This window comes from Micromys minutus, assembly GCF_963924665.1.
Source record: "Micromys minutus genome assembly, chromosome: 8".
NCBI classification, from domain to species: domain Eukaryota; kingdom Metazoa; phylum Chordata; class Mammalia; order Rodentia; family Muridae; genus Micromys; species Micromys minutus.
Window position 1 is genome coordinate 11,505,136 of NC_137977.1, and position 20,087 is coordinate 11,525,222.

At 39.5% G+C, this 20,087-nt stretch overlaps 1 protein-coding gene across 16 annotated transcripts in view; it reads left to right on the top strand.

The window, feature by feature from the left end:
• DTNA (dystrobrevin alpha) overlaps window positions 1-20,087 on the top strand; it is a 230,065-nt gene that overhangs the window by 96,193 nt on the left and 113,785 nt on the right. For all 16 annotated transcript variants that reach the window (XM_080919893.1, XM_080919895.1, XM_080919885.1 and 13 more), the window contains exons 3-4: window positions 10,716-10,783; window positions 19,053-19,133. In XM_080919893.1, coding sequence (XP_080776019.1) covers window positions 10,716-10,783; window positions 19,053-19,133 — 149 coding nt within the window. The remainder of the gene's footprint in view (window positions 1-10,715; window positions 10,784-19,052; window positions 19,134-20,087) is intronic.

The following is a 20,087-nucleotide window of genomic DNA, read 5'->3' on the forward strand; positions in this document are numbered from 1 at the left end:
TTCTTACAGTCATCTTCCCTTAAGGAGCGTTGAGTTATCTTCTTATTAACCTTCCCATGTGTCTTGGGTCATTCAGAGTCACCCTAGAAAATGAACTTCACATGGAGGACTCTGAGTTTTATCATTCTTCCAAAAGCTTCCTTTTGACCTGTGCCAGCCCTGCTCCACAGCCTGCACAAGGAAGAAAACAGATGTCCTCTCAACACAAGGTCTCCTGAAACATCTTGTACAGCCTTAGTATGGAAGGTTTCTTCTGGACTCGAAAAATAGATAGATATTAGTTCCTTCTAAAATAAGAGCAGCCTTCTTGTTTTTCAATGACATTTTCTAGTTTGTAAAGCCTGCCTTCTTAGGTACCTTTGTCAATATATGTATATGTTTAGGCATAAGCATTAATTCCCAAGGGAATTAATTATCTTTTTCATTGGCTCAAAGTACGTTTTACAAACTCTTATGACATACAAAGATAAATTGTAAAGTAATGTAAGAATGTCATGCTAGTATACAAATGAGTTCATATGCAAAGTCAACTAGCATTTGTACTTCTGCTTTAGCCTGTCACCAGGGTTTTTAAGGTGAAAGCTCAGGCTCCAGCAGCCCCAGCAGGATAAGCTCAATCACTGTTCCCAACTGGCCAATTAAACAGTCTAGTAGTAGTGAAAATCAGAGAATGATTCAGTATGGCTACATCAGGAAGAGGCTTAGGTAACTCCAAACCTATCTTTTCAGGGAACTGAAATGAGGTCTAGGTTTAAATCAAAAGAAAAGAAAATCATAACAGCAGAACATGATCAAGAGTAGTCCCACCCATCCTTGTCCCATCACTGTCTCCATCTCCATCTGTATCACACAGTGGTCCAAGGAACAGCTAAGCTGTAATCTATTAATGGCTGAAGGTACATGTTTGCTTTTTGGAATAATTATCCTTACAGAGGTATGACATATACTCTAGCCATTCCTGAAATTTGAGGTGACTCAAGTAGAGCTCAAGGACAGTGACTTATTTATCTCTGTGCTTTTGCCTAAGCTTCTAATATCTCATGGGCCCAAGTGACGCACGGATGCCTTTTCACAAATGTATCTTCCTAATGTCGGTTTCAAACTCTGTTGTGTATCCAAACCATCCAGGGTACTTCTGAAAGGCCCAAGTGCTCACTATGACTCCACATTCAGTAGACGAAGACTCAGTATCCTGGATCAGGTCTCTGGACTTAGCTAACTGGCAGCAGAGCTGAGAATTGCTACACTGGATATTTCAGATAGAACAAATTGCTAGGAACCCACCTGGCTTCATTACACTAGAGGAGTATATCTTCTCCTCCTAAATAGATAGGTATATAGGTATCAAGGAAGCTAAGTGGGGGAGAGGGGGAGAGAGAGGGAGAGAGATTATAGATAGGTAAATAATAGAAGATTATAGAAAATGAATAATAAATTGCAAATAGACAATTGATAGATGAATGAGATGTGATAGATAAGTAGATAGATAGATAGATAGATAGATAGATAGATAGATAGATAGATAGATAGATAGATAGATGGGTGGGTGGGTGGGTGGGTGGGTGGGTGGGTGGGTGGGTGGGTGGATGGATGGATGGATGGATGGATGGATGGACAGACGGACAGACAGACAGATAGATAGATAGGTAGGTAGGTAGGTAGGTAGATCCATCAAGGAAACATATATCAACTACAGTGTTTTCCCATTGTCACAGGTTCATGTAGATAAAGACCTAGAGAGGAAAAGCATACACAATTACAGTTAAACTATAAAAAAAAATGCTCTGAATACTTTTTTTATATTGGCAAAGGTTAGGACTAGATTGTAAATCTGAAAAGGTCATATGTGAAGCCTTCCTTCATAACAAAAGTGGCAACAGGTGTTTATATTACACCAATAAACCAATTAAAGGAGGAAAGGAGCTAGAGATGTGATTCATGGTTGTTATTAATTCCTGGATTCCAATAAGGTATGATTGCCAGCCCCAGCTTTTTTTTTCCACTTGCCTGGAGCAAAAGGGAAGGAAATAAGCTGTTATATGACTGTCACCATATTAAACACTCAGTCTACAAGCACTTGCTAAAGGGGAGAAAAAGCAGAGGCGAGCCAGACACCTCTACAAACCCCGCAGGCTTACTTGGCTTTAAATTGTGAATTGTGGATGTGCGTGTTATCCACCATGCTTATGTGTGTCTGGAGTTACAGAAACCTGTACACCTGGAACTGCATCACTCTCCACAATTGTTTCTAGTATAACAATGCTTTCAAACAGGAGGCGGCCGTTACCAAATGACACACAAAGGCATGTCCCAGCAAATTTGAGAGGTCTGGGATTCTTTTCCATTAAGTCGCTAAGTCATGTTAGCTTTGCTTCAGATTTCCGATTTCAGGATGTCTTAATTCACATTCTGCAGAAACATCTAGAATAATGCTACTCGCAGTTAGACCCCGTGCAAGTCTAGGAAGATAAGAATTTAGAAAAAATATAAATGGAGTCGATCCACCCTGATGAAACCTCCTCACGATTTAAATTTACCTGCCTGAGGCTCAGGATGTTCAGTTACAGCTCAGGAGCCATAATTCCCCCTTTTCCCTCACAAGGTTGTGATGTTTAGAAAATTAGGCAAATTTAAGACACCATTAGTTTAAGTTGTTCCTTTCAAACTCCTTATATATCATGTGTAATGAACTATTTATTGTAGACAGTGTTGAATTAAAGAGCTGTTGCACACAATTAAATAGCTTGAAGGTATAGAATTTCAGTGTGAACTTATCCCCACTATGCTAAAGTACAATTCATATTTATGCTACCATTTTGCATCTATGTGTATTATTTTTATCCTTCTTCCAGTTAAGTTTGTTCTTTGAGAGATTCATACATGCATAGAATGTATGCTCTCTCCCATTCAGCTCTTACCCCCCAACTTCTGTCACCCCCTTTCTTTCTATAAGGTCTTTTACTACATGTGTGTCTTTTTGTTTTGTGACCCACTGATTCCAGTCAGGGACATCTGTGTGACCCTGTGTTGGAACTGGTCATTGGTACGTGGTAGTCTCACTGTTGGGTACACAACTAAAGACAATAATGACCGTCTTTCCCCATGAATCTCTCAGTTGTCCATAGCTATGCAGGAAAAAAAATATCTATGACCCTCATGACCCTCTCTATGATTGGCTGTTGACAGGCAGAGTCGATTTAGGAATCCAGGATTGCTGTGAGACCATGGGTATGCAATCTGGGTCTTCCTAGAAAACAGCATTTGGCAGTCCTTATCTTTCTATAGCCTCTAAAGATTTATTCCTTATTTCTTACTGGGTCACAATAAAAAATGTTTCATTTCAAACCTCCCCATGGATACAGAAGAGTTGAGACCTTTCTTATCACATTGAAGTTTTTTATCTTAAAGCATAATTAGCATTGATTAATTTTAAAGAACAATAGGTTTCCTTTTGGCCTATTATGACTGTATATAATACATTGCCAATGTTTAACCCTCTACTGCCCAATCTTGTCTCTCCCACCAACTTCCACCATTTCCTTTTATGTTCATATATCTGAAAAAAATCTAAATTCCAAATCTGAAAGTAAAGTTCACATCTGCAGTAACTGTCCTTCCAAGTCTGGCTTCTTTCGCTTAACCCAGCAATCTCTGGTTCATCTACTCTCCTGCAAATGACCGAACATAGTCTTCCTTATGGATGAATAGCACCCATTTATGTAGATCACATTTCCTTCATCTGATTATCTGTTGATGAACACTGTCTTAGTTAGGGTTTCTATTATTTCAATGAAACATCATAACAAAAAAGCAAGCCAAGAGGAAAAGTTTTATTTAGCATTTTCTTCCACACCACAGTTCACCACCAAAGGAAGTTGAGAGTAAAAGTAACTTTTATTAGTGGAAATAATTTGCACGGCCTTCCTCGATAATGTAGGCTTCATTCAGGAAGTTTCCAGCCTCTTTACAACCTTATCCAGGCCTAGAATATTTTCAACCTCTGAGACCTGCTGTTGAATACACTCACCCTTTCTAGCTTTTGCTGAACTCTGGCTGGCTAGTTCAACTCAGCTGTTCTGGCTCAAACACTTCTCCAAGCTGACTGATTCAACCTGGTTTTTCTTAGTTTCTTACCGAATTGTTCTGCTTGGCCTCATCGTAACTTTGACAGTGTATTTGTAATCTTCTGGTTCCTTCTCATTCTCTGGCTATTTCTGTCTTCGCCCATCTTTAGCTTATTCTCGCTCTACAACCTGTCTCTGTACAACTCTCCTAGTTAAACTGCCTCCTTTCCCTCTCCCTCTGCACTTCTCCTTTTTATAAAGAGTTCCTTTTCTTTCCTTTTACCAACTAACTTTGCCTTCATTATTTTTGATTAAAGATGTGCACTAAAAGTGTGTCTGTATTCCAGCCAGAGAAATTAATGATGTGCTAAGCTTGAGCCACACTACAACTGGAAATAGATTTTTCCAGTAAACAACACATTCTCAGGTTCATTGTGTGATCAAATATCAAGCAATATTTCCCCCTTTTTGTCTAAGCTAAAAATTGCATACAGTTTAACTACTGTATCAGAAACAGACAATACCACAAATGGTCCAAATGTCCTTATGGAGATCCAGTGATAGGCTGTTTCTTCATAACTGCAGTCTTGATCATCTGTCCTCAGCAAACGCTCATCTCAGCATCAAGGTTTTCCAGTCTGGCGACCAATCTGTCCTTCTTCAGCAAGTTTGTTGATCCTCTCCACCCAGAGGATCTGCTTTCTCTGTCACCTGTGTGGTGTCATTCTGCATCTCTTCCTTCCTTGAGTCATGCCTTTCATGTGGAAGCGTCTCTTACTCAAATCTGATCTCATCAATTTTGATGGAACCCATAGTATTTCACAGGCAAAATTTCTTCCCCAACTTAACATATTCCCATGAGTTTCACTCTGATATTAAAACATCTCAAAAGTATACATGTAGCTCTAACGTAGCAGGATTTTATTTCTGTTGTTCAGTGTCTTTTCTTTTTTCTATTGAGGTTCCATCTCCTCAGATAACTCTAGCTTATCTCAAATTGACATAAAACTAGCCAACACAGGCACCAGGGATAAGCTTCCACTTAATAACTATGTTCATGTAAATCTTGTTCTAAAACACCGAAGTGTGCAGCTAACTGAACTCTTGCTGTAGCCACGAGCTCCCACACCCACTCTTCTCCCTACTCAATCCTTCTTCCACTCAACATGGTAAGAGTAGGTTGCCAAAATCTAAACTTCTGTGCATGAACTCTCTGTGTAAACCTTGGGTGGTAACCCTGGCTCCCTCCTGTAAGAAGAAGGACCCTATGTAGTCTAGACATCAGACTTTCCTAATTTGAAGTTGCATCATTTCTCCACATCTCCACTCACACTTGTACCCAGAGACACTGGTTAATTCCCAGTTCCCCATGGGCCATACCCTCTTGAAATCTGTGTACTTTCCCATGACCCCTTCTAAACTATGAATACTTTTTCTGCACTCTTCCAACTAAGGAAAAGCACTGTTTGTTCTTTATCCTCTGTGCCAGACCTGTTCTTCCTTTGATGTTTGTCTCAGCTCTCATATGTAAGCTACTACTTCTAGCAGTGCATGCTCTCACTGGTACATATTACACTAAGCTATAAATACTTGCTAGAAAAATTGTTTCCCATTTCTAAACTGAGATCTTAAAAGCAAAGAGCTCCATAAGGTCAGCGAGCATGTCTTTTTAGTCTTTGAATCTTAGGTTACTATCAAAGTGTCTGACAACTTACAGCTACCATATACATATCTATATATACATATATATAAAACATACATATACATATACACACAAACACACACACAAACACACACACACACACACACACACACACACACACACATATATATATATATATATATATATATATATATATATATTTCCATATATATGGGAGAGTGAGGTTCATTTGGACTTGCAATTTGCAGGAGAAGTTGTCCTTCGTAGCTGGAATACATGATGGTAGGTGTGAGATGGCCGCTCACACTGTGTGTGCATCTGGGAAGCAGAGGCACATGAATTCCAGAGCTCCCCCTTTATAAAAATTTCTTAAATAAGCAGGTGAGTGTTTAGAGTCAAATAACAGGCCCCTCTGTAAACTCAGAGGACTGAGCTTTAGTCTGGGGAGTAGCAGCAGGAACCACCTCTCATACTGTTGACACTTATATGAGAGTCTAAGTTTGTCAGTGTCCTATCTACAAGGAGAGACACAAATTAAATAAGATATGTAGGTGAGCCGCACACCTGTTGCAAGTAAAGATGCTGTCTCTTCCCCTCTACCACGTGACTTTGGACAAGTATTGTTTACTAAAATTCATGAAAAACTAGAGATCCTTGCCAAGTTCCATTGCTTAACAAGTAAAGCCGCACGCCTCTGGAAGCTCTCAGCACATCCTCTGTCGAGGGCCCTCTGTCTCTAAGGTGATAAAATGTGATGAAGCATCAAAATGTCATCTCTACTGAGGAGTTAGACTGGGAGCCACAGAGCCCACAGTAGTGGTACCCACCTGACTGATTCTTGAACACACTTCAAGAGCTCAGCTCATTGAGAGAGGCTGAAGAGATGGTCCCATTTGTAAAGTGCTCAATACCTGAAGACCTAAATTGATATCCCCTCTACTGATGTAAAATGGCTGGGCATGGTGGTAGCGCCTGTATTGCCAGCCCCAGGAGAACAGAGACAGGAGCCTCTGGAGCTAACTGACCATCGTTCTAAACCCATCGTCCAGCTCCTGGCTCAGTGAGAAAGCCAGTCTCCAAGTACAATGTGGAGAATGATTAAAGAAGGTGTGTGCAGGTGCACACGCACAAACACACACAGACACCACCCACTGAATCACCTTTTCCTTCACCATAATGACTGTAGAAGGTGAAGATTATCAGTTTTGTCTGGCAGTACTGCTTCCCAGGGACTCTGGAGATCATGAGAAGTGACCATTTTCCTTTTGGTCTGATACTGTATTGATGCTGTCTTTTTTATGTCTTCTAATATTTTCCCTCATAAGCTATACACTTTACTGCAACTTGAAATTTAATAATTATTCTGTAGCTTGTGGTTTCTTATGAGTGGATTAACAACGACAGATGTGTTGGCGAGCTCACCAAAGCTGACGCTCATGGAGTTGGCGACTTTTTCAGCTTCTCCTTCATGAGACACGATTTTGCTTAAAGGTTTATAGCCCTAGATTTTGTTTCCATTCATTTCTTTTACTTATTTATTTATTTAATGGATGTATACGTGCTTTTGTGTGCTCACCAGCATGCTAGAATAGGGCAAGAGATGCCCTTGTGGATGGTCATGAGCCACCATGTGGTTGCTGCGAACTAAAGGAAGTCAGGACCTCTGGAAGAGCAGTCAGGGCACTTAACTGCTGAGCCACATCACAAACCTTAGTCCTGGATTTTAATAAACGCAAATCTATTTTCTCATTTTTCCAATAATGAGCCTCTAACATGAGTATGGTTTGAATTTCACTTTTCTGTGTCATATCGTGGAAGCATAATTGGAAAGTCTATTTTATGGAAAGAAAATTTAGGTTTTTTTCGACCTCTCTCCACTCTTTTGTGTTCCCTGTTCGTTCATTCATTTCTCCAATAAACACCGACAGCCATCTGCAAAGCAAGAGCCTCATTCACCTTAAATGAATGAGGTTCATTTAATGAATGAATCCTCAACTACCTTCAAAAATGCACCACTAGCATGGAACTGAGACATTTCAGTCCATGTGCATGGTCCAGGCAGTCAGCACAGTGACCTCAGATGCCACTGTTAACCTCAGGGATATTCTCCCTCAGTCCCCAGACTCATTCCGGTCCTGGCCCAGCACATATACAGATACAGGAAAGCACCATGTATGTCTTTCCCTGATTCCTGCACTGCTTCCCTTCTGCTTCTGAGCCCTTAAAATAGAAGTTGGGAGCTATATAGAGATGCCAGGTGTTATCTACCCACTTCCTCTGCAGTGAAAGAGATGGAGATATGAATTGGAGAGGAAGATCACGGTGTGTGGACTCTGCCTGCTCCTATGTGCATGCATTCCTTTACCGTAGAGTAAGCAAACTACAAGGAGGAGCTCTGACCCAGCACCTGTTTTCTCCAGAGGCCAGTGGGAGATTTCAGAGTAAGACACAGATAGACATGGGAGCAGCTACAAATTAGAGAGACATGGACAAACACACTTTCAGAAATGATGTGGCTCATCCAAATCCAAACCTTGCAGGCATTCCATGTTCTAACTGTGCCTGAGAATCAAAATGGAGGGCATGATGCTACACATACATATGTATGTTATGTGTTCTAGTAGTTTCATTAAAGCCAGGCGTGGTTGTATATACCTGTGATCTCAGCTACTCGGGAAATGGAGACATTGTGAAATAAAACCACCCTGAGAAGTTTAGCAAGACTATTTCCAAACAGCACAAAACACCTGAAGAAATAAATCAGTAGTGGAGCACTGGCCTAGCATATGAATGACCCTGAGTTAGCTTTTGTTAAAGCTTAATCAAATATAATAAAAGTCCAGTTCATTAACTCATAACTTCAATATTTATCCTAAAACCATCCCTGTTAATAAATAACATTTCTATTATCTTTCTCATTACCTTCTTCCACAAGCCCAAATTTTATTCTTCATTTTAGTTGTTTGTACTTTAATAGCATTTTTAAAAAATGGCTTGTAAAAGATGATGGCATGGTTGAGGAAAACTTAGAACTTAACCGCCTGTGTGAGGTAATTACAAACAAGAAAGATTTTGCACGTTATACTTAACTTGGGAATTGACAAAAGAAAATCACCTGCTTTTAATCTTAGGTTGTGGGTACACGTGGGACAAGCATCAGGACAGAGCCCAAAGATCTGACGTTCTGCACCCTTTATTCACAAATTCATTGTGTCAAGGTCTGATGTGCTAGAGTCGAGATATTTGCTTTCTAACCTAAATAGGTATTCTCAGAGTTGTAAAAGATACTCTATAGTTTGCTTTTCAACCTTCTTAATGCTGTGACAATTTGATATAGTTTCCATGTTGTAGTGACCCTCAACCATAATATTATTTTTGTTGTTACTTCATAACTGTAATTTTGCTACAGTTACAAATCATAATGTAAATGTATGATATGCAGGCTATCTGATATGTGATCCCTATGAAAAGGCTGTTTTACCCCCCAAAGGTGGCTTGGACTCACAGGTTGAAAATTTATGCTCTATGTGAAGTAAAACACTTACCATTGGATAGTTGTTTTAATTACTCATCTGTTACTATGAGAAGGCAGCACAACCAAGGAAACATTTATTAGGGCTCATGGTATCCATGCTCATAAGGCAGGGAGAATGGTATCAAGAAGGAGGGCGTAGCACCAGCGCAGGAGTTGAGAGCTTACATCTGATCCACAAGTAGGAAGCAGAGATAGAGAAAGTTAACTGGAAATGCCATGGGCTGCTGAAATTCACCTACAGTGACATGACACGCCTCCTCCAACAAGGCCACACCTCCTAATCCTTCCTAAAATGTTCTGCCAACTCATTCAAATATAAGCCTATGGGAACATTCTCATTCAAACCATCACAATGGCATATTTAGAAGTAGTATTTGATCATGTGACACTTACTAATTTTCTATATGTCAGTGAAAGCTCTTACTTAATGAGCCAGGGTTACTTGGCTATTGTTGGCGGAATGTCCATCAGGCGGAGTCAGAGGGGTCACAGGAACACTGAGGCTAAAACAAGATTATTCCAAGCAATCAGACTTTTTATACAGTCATCAAAACAGAATAAAATAAGGATTCCCAGGGTACAAGGACTGTTGCAAACAAGTCCAGGTACACAAGATTAATATCTAAGATTAATTGTTCAACCAAGCTTCTATAGCCTTTGCTAACTTGAAGGGAAACATGAGTGGCCTAAATACTTCACTGCTTCAGGGAGTAGCTTGGTTTCCTGGAAACTGAAAGGCACACAGTGCCCCAGGAGCCAAGGACTCTAATCTAAAAACACTATAAGGCAGCTAGGCCAGGACAACTCTGGGACTCCTTGCATGTTAGAAAATAAAAACATACCATATGGCATATGGGATGTAAATAGTATGTACAGTAATATGTATAGTAGGCTGGAGAGATGGCTAAGAGCACTGACTAATCTTCCAGAGATCCTGAGTTCAATTCCCAGCGACCTCATAGTGATTCATAACCAGCAGTAATATGTATAGTAGTCTAAATTAAATATGTATTTCATTTATAAACATATAAAAGTATAAAGCTTATACTTTGGTGTGTGTGTTTTTTATATGTACTAGGGGATCCATGTGGAGGCTCTAAGTTGTCACTGAGTATCTTCCTCAGTTGTTTTCCACTTTATTTATTCATTGAAGCAGGGTCTTTGCTAGACCTGGAATAATATAGCGGGGCTCATCTGTCTCGCTAGCTTACCCCAGGAATCTCCTATGTCTACTTCTCAAGTAATTAGAAAAGAGGCAGAAGCCAACCCCGCCCTGCTTCGACTTGGATCTGAGTACCCAAACCCCAGTCATCATACCTATGTGCCAAGTGCCTTATCTACTCTTCTAAATGATTGTTGTCTACGGCACAAGTACATTGAATGTGCTTACACAGAAATGGCTGTTTGCCTTCTTAGCGTGAGAATAACACCTTGTCTCAATTTTGTCCCACAGAATGATTGAAGATAGTGGAAAAAGAGGAAATACCATGGCAGAAAGAAGACAGCTGTTTGCAGAGATGAGTAAGTATGGAACTTTTAAGGAACTCACTCCAGTGTTCACTGAATATTCATGAGAAGGCCAGAAATAACCATGTAGTCCTCAGGGCATCTGGACTTCTCCATGAAAATCCTCTATTCCTTTCATAAACTGTGCATTTGGTCATTTTAACCTCTCATTGGGTGAGAATTAAATTACTCTGCAGTGTATTATTATTATTAATATTTTTTTTTGCTTCCACACTCTCCGTTTCATAGGTTGCATTGATACATGGGCAGATGTGCTTGACAGCACTGCAGTGTTGACTTTACACAGTCCACTAGCATTTACAGTCTGCACTCACCTGTCTGCACTACAATTTATAAAACATATCTTTGAATGTCTTCCCTGGAAAATGACATGGTGCATCCAAATGTGAAACAAGATAAAATGGGAATACAAAATTTGGACCTATTTTGGAAGGCAGTTTGTCACCAAAACCATAAAAATTGGATAACAAAAGATGAAGGCAGCTTGTGTCTGACATATGTAAGGACCACAAACACAGATGGTTGGCTTATGAAAGTGTGTGATGCTGTGTAACTGGTGGGGTAACATCTTCCTTATGGACCGATGTGATTGTTCCTAAAAAGAGGGGAAGCATCCTCCTCAAGTTACAGCTTATAAAGAAAAACACTGAAGTTCTCTGTTGCCGTAAATATTAAATAATTGAAAAGGCTTATCTCTTTATTGGCTCCCACAGTCTTACTCTGTGGTGCCACTTCTAATATGGTGTTAGCACGTGGACTCTGTCACTTGGTCCAAGCCACCCTCACGGTTTGACTCTGTCCACACAACTCCCTTCCCCGGCAGTTTACTCTGCCTGCCCTACTGCCTCCATCCAGAATGTTTCTTTACCCCAAATTTCAACACAAACACAACTCTGATGACCGATAGCTTTTCATACAGGTTTATATATTCAATTCTCAATACAAAAAACCCTCTACACAATACGATGACATCAAATGAACAAAGATACGAACAGCCCTTCTATATGAGATATTAGACCTATAAAATCTTTAAATATTCATAGCTACCTAATGCCAATTAAGCCCACCTGGATCTAATTCATCCTTCCCAATGTCCATCTTGGAGCTTCACCCTGGTCCTCCCATGTCCTCTGACCTCTGACACTCTCTCTTCACCTCCCTTCCCCTGTCCAATCACCGGCTCTCACCGTTATTTTACTAATTAAAACGGGAAGGTCCAGATGAAGTCACCTTCATGAGTATATGACTAGGCAGCCCTTCTTGAGGATGTAAAAATAATATCAAGATACAAAGAGCTGCAGGACCATCTACAGTTCTCTTGTTCTGTGTGTTTTATTGTTTGATCTTTCCTTCATGAGCAAAGGCGACAGTGTTCAGGGGTAACTTGTACACTCTTCCCCTTGAGAAGGAAATGTGATAGAATTTTATACTGAAAATGGGATGTGATTGGCAGGAAGGGAGTCTGGGAAGTAAAAGAAAGGTTCTCTGATCATAAAGTCTGGATTTTAAAAATTCTTTTCCCACCCGTGCAGTGTGAGAATTTACGGAGGGAAGAGTTAAAATTGATGTGGGGATTCCCAGACGTCTGCCTTCCTTTCACACTTACAGCATCACTGGTGTCTGTGAGAATTTCAGAGGTGACTTCCAAGCATCTCCTGCCATGTTTGATGCTGTGATCTTTACTTTGGAATGGCTTATTGATCCCCTGGAATTGTGGCTTTTTTATAAGCACATATCTGGTTCTGTATGGTCTTTCAAGATCTTAGTTAGACTAAAGGAATAAATTTCAAGGAACTACCATACTGCTGTTATATGTCTTGCATCTTTCAGACTTTCTATATGGAATAGATATTTTATAGTATCCCCACCAGAAATAAATAAACAAACAAATAAATAAAATATTGTTTACATGAAATATTAGTTTGCTACACTACATTTTTCTACATGGATCATAACAATGTAATATATGCCACAAATGTACAGATCTTCTTTTAGTTGAAAACAAACTTTTAAAAAGGAAAATACCTATTTGGGTAATTAAAACACAAAGGAAAGATATTAAAGAAAAATCATGTATTTTGTGGTGGGGAAAGCCTGTCTTAACATCTGAGCAAACTCAATCATGGGCAAATGTTGCCAGACACAAAAAGGTAATTCATATTTTCTAAAAAAAAAAAAAAAAAAGAAAAGAAAACCTGTTGAACCTTTGAACACCTTTGAAATACTAAATATCTGCTGGTATAATACAGGAATTACAAAAGTCTGCTTATATAATGATTTTAGCATTATCTTAGATAAGATAGTATAACTTATCTAAGTTTTAATGTCTAGGTTCTTCCCTACCTGGTCCAGTCCCTGGCAGAGGTAAATAGCAATGTTTTACATGTCTACTAAATTAAAGCTGCGGGATTCAAGGAAAGCTTGCCACAAATCTTAAGTTAAAATGCAGAGAACAACTTGTAGCCAGCTGTCCTGACACTCATTTATAATCTTAGCACCAGAGAGGTAGAGGCAGGAGGATCAGGAGCCCTAATTCATCCTTGTCTATATAATGGGTGGGAAACTAGCCTGGGCTACGTGAGACCCTGTGAGGAATGTGAGTTACAGGGGATAGTTCTAAAAATTCTTTAATAAGACATAGGAGGACTACTACTCCATTATAAGTTTCTCTTTTCCTAGGGACATCACAAGAATGTCAAGGTGCTGTGTCAAATAGCTTGGTAAGCTGTACTGATTAAAGATCAGAATAAATAAGCAAACGAAATATGCAGGTGCCATTCTTCCCACATAGGCCGAGAACCGTGACAGATGTCTAGCCTTAGTAATCGATTGGCTTCACCAGCAATGTTGAGCTGATCACAGACAGTAGCAGAGGAGCAATTGGCAACATGCAGAGGGAAGGAAGGCTGCTGATGGGTGGACTGTCACACCGGCAAAGAAAATCTTCTTGACAGTGTATTCAAATAGCCAATACTTAAAAAAATAACCTTTTCCAGGAATCTGTGATGGCCAGACAGAAAGCAAAGAGCAACTATGAAGTCTTAAGTATGGTTAATTATGGTTTTTTTCTTGAAATAATGTTTTAAGCAAATGAGAAGAGGATAAGGGAAGTCAGATTTGTCGTCCTGAGTATTGCAGATGTGAAAGGATACTTTCCTTCCAGGATCACATACGCTAAGTGCACAACTAAAGATTTATTAATGTATTGCAGCAAGGACAGGAGACTAACCTCCTGTATCTGAAGGGTTTGTGCACTGAAGGCAGCTCTTGTAGAGTTACTAGACTTTTTAAACTAGGAGGTTGTTCAATGTGATTAAGCAATCTGACTGCTAACGATGACAATTAAGAAGTTGGGCTCTTTAAAAATTTGGTACAGAGCTAAACAAAGAATTCTCAATTAAGGAATGCCAAATGGCTGAGAAGCACCTAAAGAAATGTTCAACATCCTTAGTCATTGAGGAAATGCAAATCAAAACAACCCTAAGATTCTGCCTCACACCACTCAGAATGGCTAAGATCAAAATGCAGCTGACAGCAGATGCTGGCGAGAATATGGAGAAAGAAGAACACTCCATCAACTGTTGATGGGGTTATAAGCTGATACAACCACTCTGAAAATCAGTCTGGCAGTTCCTCAGAAAATTAAACATAGTACAACCTGAAGACCCAGCTATACCACTTCTGGGCATATACCCAAAAGATGCTCTAACATATAACAAGGACACATGCTCCACCATGTTCATAGCAGTATTATTTATAATAGCCGGAAGCTGGAAAGAATCCAGATGTCCTTTAACAGAGGAATGGATACAGAAATTGTGGTATATTTACACAGTGGAGTACTACTCAGCTATTTAAAACAATAACTTCATGAAATTTCTAGGCAAATGAATGGAACTAGAAGCTATCATCCTGAGTGAGGTAACCCAGTCACAAAAAGAACACTCATGGTATGTACTCACTGATAAGTGGATACTAGCCCCAAAAGCTCAGAATACCCAAGAAACAATTCACAGAACTTATGAAACTCAAAGAGAAGGAAGGCCTCAGTCCTTCTTAGAAAGGAGAACAAAACACTCATGGGAGAAAATAAAGGGACAAATAGAGAAGCAGGGATTGGAGAAAGGATCATCCAGAGACTGCCTCACTTGGGAATCCATCCCATATAGAGCCACTAAACCCACATACTATTGCTGATGCCAAGTAGTGCTTACTGGAAGGAACCTGATATGGATGCCTCCTCGGGGCTCTGCCAGAGTCATACTGATATATATGAGGGTGCTTGTAGTTAACCATTGTACTGAGCACAGGGTCCCCAATGGATGAGTTAGATAAAGGACTGAAGGAGCTGAACCCCATGTATAAACAACCCATAGGAAGAACAACAATATCAACAAACCAGACCCCTACACACACACCCAACATAGCTCCCAGAAACTAAACCACCAATCAAAGAGTACACATGGAGGACCAAGAGGATGGCCTTTTCAAACATCAATGGGAGAAGATTCCCTTGGTTCTGAGAAGGTTTAATGCCCCTGGGTAGGAACATGCCAGGGTTGGAAGAGGGGGGTGGGTGGGGGAGCACCCTCACAGAAGCAGTGGGAAGGAGGATGGAAAAGGGCATTTCCAGGGGGGAAACCGGGAAAGAAGATAACGTTTGAAGGTTAAATAAATAAAATATCCAATAAAAAAGAGTCGGTCTCTGGGACATATGGTATGAGAGAAGCGTAAAGTAAAAGAAGAAAACTCAAACGGAGGAAGAAGGAGGAGGAAGAGGAGGAGAAGCAAGAAGAAGGAAGAAGGGGAAGAGGAAGCAGCAGAAGAAGGATGCTCTTCCAGGAAGACAGAAATAGGAATGGGTCCTATTGGTTACTTTCCTGAGACTGACCTCCAAGATCCTTTGAAAGACACTCTGGGGGTTGTGGAACTGGCAAGAGTCTGAGAAATTTAAATCTCAAGGTAACCCTGTTAAGACTAACAAAAAAAAAAGTCTTCCTAACATTAAATGCTCAGGAGAAATGGAAGCTCTGAAGCCTAAAGGCGGAAGAAACAGTCCTTGAGTTAAGCAGAGGAAGGGAAAGTTCCAGGCCCAGCCTGGAAAAGATGAGAGAGCTTGTTCAGTCTGGATGGCTGCCGAAAAGGCCTCTTGTGAATGATTACCAAAGCCAGAATGGTCTACCCTGTGGCAGAGACATAGCTCTACACCATCACTGTCAGCAGCAGCAGCTTAAGGAATCTGCTTCATCTTTTATTTGTCCTTATTTTTATTAATATTATTCTATGAAATCATAATATAATTACATTATTTCTCCTTTCTCTTTTCGTTCTTCAGAAAAACCTCCCATTTACCTTCCTTGTTCTCTTTCAAATTCATGACCTCTTTTTCATTAATTGTTGTAACATACATATATGTTTATTTAATTTATTATGTTTAATAAATTTTTATGTTATATATCTACATACTGTTTTTTCTAAATATAACCTGCTCAGTCTGTGTGGTGTTATTTGTATGCATATTTTCAGGGCTGACCATTTGGTATTGGATAACCAGTTGGTGTACTCTACCCTGGAGTGTCCAGATAGATAAATCTACAAAATGGATAATACTGTGACCCAGAGGACATTGAGGAAGAATGGGAGAAAGTCTGTAAGAGCCTGAGGCTCAGAGAATGACGTAAGAAGCTACACCCATAGTCTTCGCCAGTGTGATTGCCTAACCCTGAGCTGACAAGAACAATATGCCTGCCAACATGGACAGGAAAAGCCAGGACTTATAAGACAATAAGAAATCCCTTCATCGTTTAGAGACCTTCACTCAGGCAAAAATAGGACCCTTGGCAATATAGAAGAAAGGAATTTCAGGGCAGTCGAGTATGGAGCAGAGCTAGAATTTATTTCAAATGAAAGGTGCTCAGAGATAAATAAGGCATGTCCAACATTGTAGGTCTAAGTGTCTCAAGTGGTGACGGTATTTAGAACACTATCTCATTTTTACTCTGGATCTCCTGTGTGTATGACACATATGTGTACACTTGTGTGTGTGCGTGCGTGCGCGCGCGCGCGCGCGCGCGCACACACACACACACACACACACACACACACACGCGCGCGCGCACTCTTTCAATCATCAGGAATAACACATAGTTCGAGCATGTAGTTTATAGGTTTCATCTCCATTCTGGGTGAAAATTTTAAATACATAAAATGTTTAATACTATAAGAATATTCTTAGTAAAATATTTTATAATGAGCTTTCAAAACATAAATGCCAAACACATTTTGGAGTGTGTGAAACTTTAATACAAAAAGCTAGTGTAATAAAGTGAGTATCAAAACTAGTTAAAACTGGTTGGCTGGTTGGTTTGTTGGTTTGGGGGCTGGTTTGATAAATAAACAGGTTTAAAAAAAGAAAATTATTAAGAACGCATGTTTGAGAGGACAAAGAAAAATTAAAAGGAAAAAGCATGAAACGATGAGTAAGAAAAACATAAACAGAATGTCCAGCCAATAACTGAATAGATACTTCTTAGACACATCTTCGACCCTGCTTTTATCATGTCCTCCATCCAGGAAATGGGTCGGAGGGATCTGAGGAGAATCAAACTCTCTCAAACCGATGCGGTTTTATTATAAAAAATTAAGTATGTACAAGTATGGAAATGATATCTAACAGTCCCTTTAATTATTTACCTCCCACTGTATACTAGTTTGAAGCAAACCTGATGAGTCACTTAACTTGTCTGAATTTTCAAGGTTTAAGGATTGTACAGCACTAATGTAAATTTTAAAGAAACACTATTAGTGGCTGAAGAAATATAATGCAGAAGGCAAGATTCTCCCCCAGAAAATAATGCAAGGGGAGAGCATACTCACAGTCTTGTTTCTTTTATTATATATCTAAATTCCATAGTCTAATGAAAATAAACTATTTTCTTTCTTTATTATGGTCACCAGAATGCTAAATCAGAAAAATGCCATTACATAAAAATTAACCTAATTTCAACAAAGTATTGAAAAAGGCTCTTAGGTTGTGCATGCGCTGGACAAAGATGAGCCGGGCCACAGTTTATGTAGACTTACAGATAGAGCCATGATCATGTATAGGGCAACAATCAATAGTTCAATCAGCCTTGAAGGAAGGCTGATCTCCGATCCCACATCGAGTCTATTACTGGCTCTGGTCATGTCACTGATTTTAACAATGATTTGGACAAATACAGAGAGAACACTAACTGATTCCGGGGCAAACTTAGTATGTGTAGACATTCAACACAATGCTACACAAGTAAAATTAAATTAATTTCACAAGTTTATTTTTTAAGTCAGAGAAAGCTCAATTTACTTGGGGCTGTAGAGATGGCTCAGGGATTAAGAGCACTGACTGCTCTTCCGGAGGTCCTGAGTTCAAATCCCAGTAGCCACATGGTGGCTCACAACTTACTAAAAAAAAAAAAAAAAAAAGACTGTGTCCAGCAAGCCATAGCTTCTGTTCTTCAAATCCAACATGGCTCCCGTAGCGCCAACCCCCGTCTGTGGGAAGCAGTATGCTGTATACCTGCATAGCTAGTTCGTTGTGTATTTCCAAAACACACCTTAATGTCAGGGTTTACATCATCAGTCAAGGAGAATAAACACAAATGGGAAGCCTTTGCTACATCTGGGGCTCTGAATAAGAAAAGCAGTAAGGGGGCGGGGACATGTTCCTCTGGTGCTCAAGGGGTAAGAGGAGACGTGGGTTTGGGAAAAAAGGCTCCTCTCTGAGGTTTCAAGATATCCGTTAGTACAAATATGGATCTCCTCCACTAGAGCATTAGGATGCGTGCTCATTTGCTTTACAGCAATCCTGGAAAATGGCTGATGTGGGAAAGCTGGGGTTCCCTGAAGCACATGCTCAAGCAGCTATGTTCTGATGATAATAATAAAGAACCGAAAATCTCACTTATTCAGCAATCAATTCTGACATAATCTCGCTGTTACTCAAGTCACAGCTTGAGTAGATTGTTTTCAAACGTGGCAGACACAGCAGAGAGAGGTTGTGTTCCTTGGTCCATGATCATGGTTGGCAATCTGATTAGACACCAAATCCTTTTCCCTGGGAACTTGAATATTGGCTAGACCTTTCTGGGCATTAAACTAATATTTATATTCTAACCAAAGAACCAATAAGCATGTATATCTGCCATTGTTTTATTTACAAACATTACGAGCTCCTATCCACACACATGGCATACCATATGTATACTCTTTTCCCCCCAACTAGGGGCTCAAGATCTGGACCGCATCCGACTCTCCACCTACAGAACAGCATGCAAGCTGAGATTTGTGCAGAAGAAATGCAATTGTAAGTGTCCCCTTTGTTTGTGCTAATTACCTGCATGAGTGCTATCATTTACACTTGTTACTGGGCTTATTAAAACCAGGTTTTCTTACAAGAATTGATAAACATATGCTCTCACAAGAATAAAGGGAAAACTGAGGTCGTGAATGGTAGGAAAACAGTTGCTAAGCAACTCTGAGGTCTGATTTAGTATTAACTACCTCTTGACTTGTAGATAGATAGATAGATAGATAGATAGATAGATAGATAGATAGATAGATAGATAGATAGATAGATAGACAGACAGACAGATAGATACATAGATACATGGATAGATAGATAGATAGATAGATAGATAGATAGATAGATAGATAGATACATAGATACGTAGATAGATACATAGATACATAGATACATAGATAGATACATAGATAGATACATAGATAGATAGATAGATAGATAGATAGATAGATAGATAGATAGATAGATAGATAGATATGGTATAGATATATTTAGATAGATAAAAGGATGGATGTAAAGATGTATGGATATATATGTATAGATAAATAGATAGATAGATAGATAGATAGATAGATAGATAGATAGATAGATAGATAGATAGAATATTGGTAGATAATAGACAGGTAATAAATATAGATGTTATATGTATATAGATCTGTGATAGGCAGATAGATGATAGACAAATCTAGAGAGCAAGAGAGATTTCTGAATTCTACATGGAGTATTTGATCTCTTCTCTACCTGTGACATTTTAGATGGTACCCAAGCTTTGAAAACCATCACATATAAAGTGGTCTCAGCATGCCCATTTATAGCTGTCGGTGATTACAAACATTTAGAAAATATTAATGCTTCTTTCTGAAGCTATAAGATCAGTCCAAATAATGGATGTGTTGATTACATTTGTGGGCAAGAATGGCAGAAGGGACGTAGCTTTCCAAACCAGGGGAAGCTGCT